At 55.3% G+C, this 9523-nt stretch overlaps 1 protein-coding gene across 1 annotated transcript in view; it reads left to right on the forward strand.

Annotated features, from left to right (window-relative positions):
• smg6 (SMG6 nonsense mediated mRNA decay factor) overlaps positions 1 to 9523 on the forward strand; it is a 473468-nt gene that overhangs the window by 8667 nt on the left and 455278 nt on the right. The window contains 1 exon segment of the mRNA XM_072589202.1: positions 5652 to 5746. Within this exon segment, the coding sequence (XP_072445303.1) occupies positions 5652 to 5746 (95 nt within the window).

A 9523-nucleotide genomic window follows, 5' to 3' on the forward strand; every position in this document is an offset into this window, starting at 1 on the left:
TATAAATGGGGAAGGGACTGAGTGAGTGAGCTGGGATAAAAATGGGGAAGGGACTGAGTGAGGGAGCTGGATATAAATGGGGAAGGGAATGAGTGAGGGAGCTGGGATATAATTGGGGAAGGGACTGAGTGAGGGAGCTGGGATATAAATGGGGAAGGGAATGAGTGAGGGAGCTGGGATATAATTGGGGAAGGGACTGAGTGAGGGAGCTGGGATATAAATGGGGAAGGGAATGAGTGAGGGAGGTGGGATATAAATGGGGAAGGGACTGAGTGAGGGAGCTGGGATATAAATGGGGAAGGGACTGAGTGAGGGAGCTGGGATATAAATGGGGAAGGGAATGAGTGAGTGAGCTGGGATATAAATGGGGAAGGGACTGAGTGAGGGAGCTGGGATTTAAATGGGGATGGGACTGAGTGAGGGAGCTGGGATATAAATGGGGAAGGGACTGAGTGAGGGAGCTGGATATAAATGGGGAAGGGACTGAGTGAGGGAGCTGGATATAAATGGGGAAGGGACTGAGTGAGGGAGCTGGGATATAATTGGGGAAGGGACTGAGTGAGGGAGCTGGGATATAATTGGGGAAGGAACTGAGTGAGGGAGCTGGGATATAAATGGGGAAGGGACTGAGTGAGGGAGCTGGGATATAAATGGGGACGGGACTGAGTGAGGGAGCTGGGATATAAATGGGGAAGGGACTGAGTGAGGGAGCTGGGATATAAATGGGGAAGGGACTGAGTGAGGGAGCTGGGATATAATTGGGGAAGGGACTGAGTGAGGGAGCTGGATATAAATGGGGAAGGGACTGAGTGAGGGAGCTGGGATATTAATGGGGAAGGGACTGAGTGAGGGAGATGGGATATAAATGGGGAAGGGACTGAGTGAGGGAGATGGGATATAAATGGGGAAGGGACTGAGTGAGGGAGCTGGGATATAAATGGGGAAGGGACTGAGTGAGGGAGATGGGATATAAATGGGGAAGGGACTGAGTGAGGGAGCTGGGATATAATTGGGGAAGGGACTGAGTGAGGGAGCTGGGATATCAATGGGGAAGGGACTGAGTGAGCTGGGATATAAATGGGGAAGGGACTGAGTGAGGGAGCTGGGATATAAATGGGGAAGGGACTGAGTGAGGGAGCTGGGATATAAATGGGGAAGGGACTGAGTGAGGGAGCTGGATATAAATGGGGAAGGGACTGAGTGAGGGAGCTGGGATATAAATGGGGAAGGGACTGAGTGAGTGAGCTGGGATATAAATGGGGAAGGGACTGAGTGAGGGAGCTGGGATATAAATGGGGAAGGGACTGAGTGAGGGAGCTGGGATATAAATGGGGAAGGGACTGAGTGAGTGAGCTGGGATATAAATGGGGAAGGGACTGAGTGAGGGAGCTGGGATATAATTGGGGAAGGGACTGAGTGAGGGAGATGGGATATAAATGGGGAAGGGACTGAGTGAGGGAGCTGGGATATAAATGGGGAAGGGACTGAGTGAGGGAGCTGGGATATCAATGGGGAAGGGACTGAGTGAGGGAGCTGGGATATAAATGGGGAAGGGAATGAGTGAGGGAGATGGGATATAAATGGGGAAGGGACTGAGTGAGGGAGCTGGGATATAAATGGGGAAGGGACTGAGTGAGCGAGCTGGGATATATATGGGGAAGGGAATGAGTGAGGGAGCTGGGATATAAATTGGGAAGGGAATGAGTGAGGGAGCTGGGATATAAATGGGGAAGGGTCTGAGTGAGGGAGCTGGGATATAAATGGGGAAGGGAATGAGTGAGGGAGCTGGGATATAAATGGGGAAGGGACTGAGTGAGGGAGCTGGGATATAAATGGGGAAGGGACTGAGTGAGGGAGCTGGGATATAAATGGGGAAGGGACTGAGTGAGGGAGCTGGGATATAAATGGGGAAGGGACTGAGTGAGGGAGGTGGAGATAAATGGGGAAGGGACTGAGTGAGGGAGCTGGGATATAAATGGGGAAGGGACTGAGTGAGGGAGCTGGATATAAATGGGGAAGGGACTGAGTGAGCTGGGATATAAATGGGGAAGGGACTGAGTGAGGGAGCTGGATATAAATGGGGAAGGGACTGAGTGAGGGAGCTGGGATATAAATGGGGAAGGGACTGAGTGAGGGAGCTGGGATATAAATGGGGAAGGGACTGAGTGAGGGAGCTGGGATATAAATGGGGAAGGGACTGAGTGAGTGAGCTGGGATATAAATGGGGAAGGGACTGAGTGAGGGAGCTGGGATATAATTGGGGAAGGGACTGAGTGAGGGAGATGGGATATAAATGGGGAAGGGACTGAGTGAGGGAGCTGGGATATAAATGGGGAAGGGACTGAGTGAGGGAGCTGGGATATAAATGGGGAAGGGACTGAGTGAGGGAGCTGGGATATAATTGGGGAAGGGACTGAGTGAGGGAGGTGGGATATAAATGGGGAAGGGACTGAGTGAGGGAGCTGGGATATAAATGCGGAAGGGACTGAGTGAGGGAGCTGGGATATAAATGGGGAAGGGACAGAGTGAGGGAGCTGGGATTTAAATGGGGAAGGGACTGAGTGAGGGAGCTGGGATATAAATGGGGAAGGGACTGAGTGAGGGAGATGGGATATAAATGGGGACGGGACTGAGTGAGGGAGCTGGGATATAAATGGGGAAGGGACTGAGTGAGGGAGCTGGGATATAAATGGGGAAGGGACTGAGTAAGGGAGCTGGGATATAAATGGGGAAGGGTCTGAGTGAGGGAGCTGGGATATAAATGGGGAAGGGACTGAGTGAGGGAGCTGGGATATAAATGGGGAAGGGACTGAATGAGGGAGATGGGATATAAATGGGGAAGGGACTGAGTGAGGGAGCTGGATATAAATGGGGAAGGGACTGAGTGAGGGAGCTGGGATATAATTGGGGAAGGGACTGAGTGAGGGAGCTGGGATATAAATGGGGAAGGGAATGAGTGAGGGAGCTGGGATATAATTGGGGAAGGGACTGAGTGAGGGAGCTGGGATATAAATGGGGAAGGGAATGAGTGAGGGAGGTGGGATATAAATGGGGAAGGGACTGAGTGAGGGAGCTGGGATATAAATGGGGAAGGGACTGAGTGAGGGAGCTGGGATATAAACGGGGAAGGGAATGAGTGAGTGAGCTGGGATATAAATGGGGAAGGGACTGAGTGAGGGAGCTGGGATTTAAATGGGGAAGGGACTGAGTGAGGGAGCTGGATATAAATGGGGAAGGGACTGAGTGAGGGAGCTGGGATATAAATGGGGAAGGGACTGAGTGAGGGAGCTGGGATATAAATGGGGACGGGACTGAGTGAGGGAGCTGGGATATAAATGGGGACGGGACTGAGTGAGGGAGCTGGGATATAAATGGGGAAGGGAATGAGTGAGGGAGGTGGAGATAAATGGGGAAGGGACTGAGTGAGGGAGCTGGGATATAAATGGGGAAGGGAATGAGTGAGGGAGTTGGGATATAAATGGGGAAGGGACTGAGTGAGGCAGCTGGGATATAAATGGGGAAGGGAATGAGTGAGGGAGGTGGGATATAAATGGGGAAGGGACTGAGTGAGGGAGCTGGGATATAAATGGGGAAGGGACTGAGTGAGCTGGGATATAAATGGGGAAGGGACTGAGTGAGGGAGCTGGGATATAAATGGAGAAGGGACTGAGTGAGGGAGGTGGGATATAAATGGGGAAGGGAATGCGTGAGGGAGCTGGGATATAAATGGGGAAGGGAATGAGTGAGGGAGGTGGGATATAAATGGGGAAGGGACTGAGTGAGGGAGGTGGGATATAAATGGGGAAGGGACTGAGTGAGGGAGCTGGGATATAAATGGGGACGGGACTGAGTGAGGGAGGTGGGATATAAATGGGGAAGGGACTGAGTGAGGGAGCTGGGATATAAATGGGGAAGGGACTGAGTAAGGGAGCTGGGATATAAATGGGGAAGGGAATGAGTGAGGGAGGTGGGATATAAATGGGGAAGGGACTGAGTGAGCTGGGATATAAATGGGGAAGGGAATGAGTGAGGGAGATGGGATATAAATGGGGAAGGGACTGAGTGAGGGAGATGGGATATAAATGGGGAAGGGACTGAGTGAGGGAGATGGGATATAAATGGGGAAGGGACTGAGTGAGGGAGATGGGATATAAATGGGGAAGGGACTGAGTGAGGGAGCTGGGATATAATTGGGGAAGGGACTGAGTGAGGGAGCTGGGATATAATTGGGGAAGGGACTGAGTGAGGGAGCTGGGATATAAATGGGGAAGGGACTGAGTGAGGGAGCTGGGATATAAATGGGGAAGGGACTGAGTGAGGGAGCTGGGATATAAATGGGGAAGGGACTGAGTGAGGGAGCTGGGATATAAATGGGGAAGGGACTGAGTGAGGGAGCTGGGATATAAATGGGGAAGGGACTGAGTGAGGGAGCTGGGATATAAATGGGGAAGGGACTGAGTGAGGGAGCTGGGATATAAATGGGGAAGGGAATGAGTGAGGGAGGTGGGATATAAATGGGGAAGGGACTGAGTGAGGGAGCTGGGATATAAATGGGGAAGGGAATGAGTGAGGGAGGTGGGATATAAATGGGGAAGGGACTGAGTGAGGGAGCTGGGATATAAATGGGGAAGGGAATGAGTGAGGGAGGTGGGATATAAATGGGGAAGGGACTGAGTGAGGGAGCTGGGATATAAATGGGGAAGGGACTGAGTGAGCTGGGATATAAATGGGGAAGGGAATGAGTGAGGGAGCTGGGATATAAATGGGGAAGGGACTGAGTGAGGGAGATGGGATATAAATGGGGAAGGGACTGAGTGAGGGAGCTGGGATATAAATGGGGAAGGGACTGAGTGAGTGAGCTGGGATATAAATGGGGAAGGGACTGAGTGAGTGAGCTGGGATATAAATGGGGAAGGGACTGAGTGAGGGAGATGGGATATAAATGGGGAAGGGACTGAGTGAGGGAGCTGGGATATAAATGGGGAAGGGACTGAGTGAGTGAGCTGGGATATAAATGGGGAAGGGACTGAGTGAGGGAGCTGGGATATAAATGGGGAAGGGACTGAGTGAGGGAGGTGGGATATAAATGGGGAAGGGACTGAGTGAGGGAGCTGGATGGTTTACGACGATGAAAGGATTTGTAGGGAAAACGTTCAGCTCAGAGCTGGCCTGTTCTGGGGTGATGTTACAGATGAGAGTGGGGCACTGAAAGTCAGAGGATGGAGCTGAATAAATTTATGTTCAAAGAGGAATCCCAGTGTCACAGACTGGATGGTGCCCACATACAAAGCAGTTCTGGAGCCATTGAATAGCAGAGTTTTGGTCGGCTGCATGGCCTCCCGGTGTTCCTGAGTTGGCAGAGTGCTCTTGCCCTCCATGTTAAGATAGTGACCCATTACTGAGGATCCTCCCGCCCTGCCACAACCACCACCACCACCATCCTGCAACCCCCCCACCCCCCAACATGTCTGTGTGGCCAACACTGAGCTGACCGAGGGCCAGCAGTCAGTACATCCTGATATGGAAACAGAGTCACACTGACACAACCAGGCATCTGGGCACTGACGGCATCTCTGAACAAGTGGTGCCAATTACTGTCGGCTCCGTTGGTCACTAATTTGAAAGGAACGTACATATTCCTTATTCTTCAGGCTCAGATCACTCCTTCAGTGCTTCCAGCGAACCAGAGATTTCCTTCGGTCGAATTCTTGTAATGAGCGGCAGGAGCAAACCTACTCACTGGATTGTGAGTGAGGGTCTACAGGGGGAGAGGGTGTAGAGGGAGTGAGGGTCTACAGGGGGAGAGGGTGTACAGGGAGTGAGGGTCTACAGGGGGGAGAGGGTGTACAGGGAGTGAGGGTCTACAGGGGGAGAGGGTGTACAGGGAGTGAGGGTGTACAGGGGGGAGAGGGTGTACAGGGAGTGAGGGTCTACAGGGAGTGAGGGTCTACAGGGGGAGAGGGTGTACAGGGAGTGAGGGTGTACAGGGAGTGAGGGTCTGGAGGGGGGAGAGGGTGTACAGGGGGAGAGGGTGTACAGGGAGAGAGGGTGTACAGGGAGTGAGGGTCTGGAGGGGGGAGAGGGTGTACAGGGGGAGAGGGTGTACAGGGAGTGAGGGTGTACAGGGGGAGAGGGTGTACAGGGAGTGAGGGTGTACAGGGAGTGAGGGTGTATAAGGAGTGAAGGTGTACAGGGGGAGAGGGTGTACAGGGAGTGAGGGTGTACAGGGAGTGAGGGTGTACAGGGGGAGAGGGTGTACAGGGAGTGAGGGTGTGTACAGGGAGTGAGGGGATGTACAGGGAGTGAGGGGGTGTACAGGGAGAGGGGGTGTACAGGGAGAGGGGGTGTACAGAGAGAGAGGGTGTGCAGGGGGAGAGGGTGTATAAGGAGTGAGGGTGTACAGGGAGTGAGGGGGTGTACAGGGAGAGAGGGTGTACAGGGAGAGAGGGTGTACAGGGAGAGAGGGTGTACAGGGAGTGAGGGTGTACAGGGAGAGAGGGTGTACAGAGAGAGAGGGTGTACAGGGGGAGAGGGTGTACAGGGGGAGAGGGTGTACAGGGGGAGAGGGTGTGCAGGGGGAGAGGGTGTACAGGGAGTGAGGGTGTACAAGGAGTGAAGGTGTACAGGGAGAGAGGGTGTACAGGGAGAGAGGGTGTACAGAGGGTGTACAGGGAGAGGGTGTACAGGGAGAGAGGGTGTACAGGGAGACAGGGTGTACAGGGAGAGAGGGGTGTACAGGGAGAGAGGGTGTACAGGGGGAGAGGGTGTACAGGGAGTGAGGGTGTGTACAGGGAGTGAGGGGGTGTACAGGGAGAGGGGGTGTACAGGGAGAGGGGGTGTACAGGGGGAGAGGGTGTACAGGGGGAGAGGGTGTACAGGGAGACAGGGTGTACAGGGAGAGAGGGTGTACAGGGAGAGAGGGTGTACAGGGGGAGAGGGTGTACAGGGAGTGAGGTGTGTGTACAGGGAGTGAGGGGGTGTACAGGGAGAGGGTGTACAGGGGGAGAGGGTGTGCAGGGGGAGAGGGTGTACAGGGAGCGAGGGCGTACAGGGAGAGAGGGTGTACAGGGAGAGAGGGTGTACAGGGGGAGAGGGTATACAGGGAGAGAGGGTGTACAGAGAGGGGGTGTACAGGGAGAGGGGGCGTACAGGGAGTGAGGGTGTACAGAGAGAGAGGGTGTACAGAGAGGGAGTGTGCAGGGAGAGAGGGTGTACAGGGAGTGAGGGGGTTTACAGGGAGAGGGGGTTTACAGGGAGAGGGGGTGTACAGGGAGAGAGGGTGTACAGGGAGAGGGGGTGTGTACAGGGAGTGAGGGTGTGTACAGGGAGAGGGGGTGTACAGGAGAGGGGGTGTACAGGGAGAGGAGGTGTACAGGGGGAGAGGGTATACAGGGAGAGAGGGTGTACAGAGCGGGGGTGTACAGGGAGTGAGGGTGTACAGGAGAGAGGGTGTACAGAGAGAGAGGGTGTACAGGGGGAGAGGATGTACAGGGGGAGAGGGTGTACAGGGGGGAGAGGGGTGTGCAGGGGGAGAGGGTGTACAGGGAGTGAGGGTGTACAAGGAGTGAAGGTGTACAGGGAGAGAGGGTGTACAGGGAGAGAGGGTGTACAGGGAGAGGGGGTGTACAGGGGGAGAGGGTGTACAGGGAGTGAGGGTGTACAGGGGAGTGAGGGTGTACAGGGGGAGAGGGTGTACAGGGAGTGAGGGTGTGTACAGGGAGTGAGGGGATGTACAGGGAGTGAGGGGGTGTACAGGGAGAGGGGGGTGTACAGGGAGAGGGGGTGTACAGAGAGAGAGGGTGTGCAGGGGGAGAAGGGGTGTATAAGGAGTGAGGGTGTACAGGGAGTGAGGGGGTGTACAGGGAGAAGAGGGTGTGTACAGGGAGAGAGGGTTACAGGGAGTGAGGGTGTACAGGGAGAGAGGGTGTACAGAAGAGAGAGGGTGTACAGGGGGAGAGGGTGTACAGGGGGAGAGGGTTGTACAGGGGGAGAGGGTGTGCAGGGGGAGGAGGGTGTACAGGGAGTGAGGGTGTACAAGGAGTGAAGGTGTACAGGGAGAGAGGGTGTACAGGGAGAGAGAGGTGTGTACAGGGAGAGGGGGTGTACAGGGGGAGAGGGTGTACAGGGAGTGAGGGTTGTACAGGGAGTGAGGGGTTGTACAGGGGAGAGGGTGTACAGGGAGTGAGGGGTGTGTACAGGGAGTGAGGGGAAGTACAGGAGAGTGAGGGGGTGTACAGGGAGAGGGGGGTGTAACAGGGAGAGGGGGTGTACAGAGAGAGAGGGGTGTGCAAGGGGAGAGAGGGTGTATAAGAGTGAGGGTGTACAGGAGTGAGGGGGTGTACAGGGAGAGAGGGTGTACAGGGAGTGAGGGTGTACAGGGGAGAAGAGGGGTGTATCAGAGAGAGAGGGGTGTACAGGGGAGAGGGGTGTACAGGGGGGAGAGGGTGTACAGGGGGAGAGGGTGTGCAGGGGGAGGAGGGTGTACAGGGAAGTGAGGGTGTACAAGGAGTGAAGGTGTACAGGGAAGAGAGGGTGTACAGGGAGAGAGGGTGTACAGGGAGAGGGGTGTACAGGGAGAGGAGGGTTGTACAGGGGAGAGGGGGTGTAACAGGGAGAGAGGGTGGTACAGGAGCAGAGGAGATGAAGGGTGTACAGGGGGCAGTAGAGGGTGATGTACAGGGAGTGAGAGGTGTGTACAGGGAGTGAGGGGATGTGTACAAGGGAGAGGGGGTGTACCAGGGAGAGGGGAGTGTGTACAGGGGGAGAGGGTGTATCAGGGGGAGAGGGTGTACATGCGAGACAGGGTTGTACAGGGAGAGAGGTGTGTTACAGGGGAGTGAGGGTGTGTACCGGGGGAGAGGATGTACAGGGAGAGAGGGTGTACAGGGAGTGAGGGGGTTTTACAGGGAGAGGGGGTTTACAGGGGGTGAGGGTGTGTACAGGGGGTGAGGGTGTACAGGGGGGTGAGGGTGTGTACAGGGAGAGGGTGTGTTACCAGGGAGAGGGGGTGTACAGGGAGTGAGGGTGTGTACAGGGAGAGGGGGTGTCCAGGAGAGGGGGTGTACAGGGAGTGAGGAGATGTACAGGGGGTGAGGGGGTTGTACAGGGGGGTGAGGGGGTGTACAGGGGTGAGGGGTGTGTACAGGGAGTGAGGGGTGTGTACAGGGAGTGTGAGGGTGTGTACAGGGAGTGAGGGTGTGTACAGGGGGTGAGGGGGTGTACAGGAGTGAGGGGGGTACAGGGGGTGAGGGGTGTACAGGGAGTGAGGGGGTGTACAGGGGGTGAGGGGGTGTAACGGGGGTGAGGGTGTTGTACAGGGAGTGAGGGTGTGTACAGGGAGTGAGGGTGTGTACAGGGAGTGAGGGTGTGTACAGGGGGTGAGGGGGTGTTCAGGGGAGTGAGGGGGTGTACCAGGGGGTGAGGGGGTGTACAGGGAGTGAGGGGGTGTACAGGGGGGTGAGGGGTGTTGTAACAGGGAAGTGAGGGGGGTGTACAGGGGGGTGAGGGGGTGTACAGGGGGGTG

This window comes from Chiloscyllium punctatum, chromosome 19 (genome assembly GCF_047496795.1).
Source record: "Chiloscyllium punctatum isolate Juve2018m chromosome 19, sChiPun1.3, whole genome shotgun sequence".
NCBI classification, from domain to species: domain Eukaryota; kingdom Metazoa; phylum Chordata; class Chondrichthyes; order Orectolobiformes; family Hemiscylliidae; genus Chiloscyllium; species Chiloscyllium punctatum.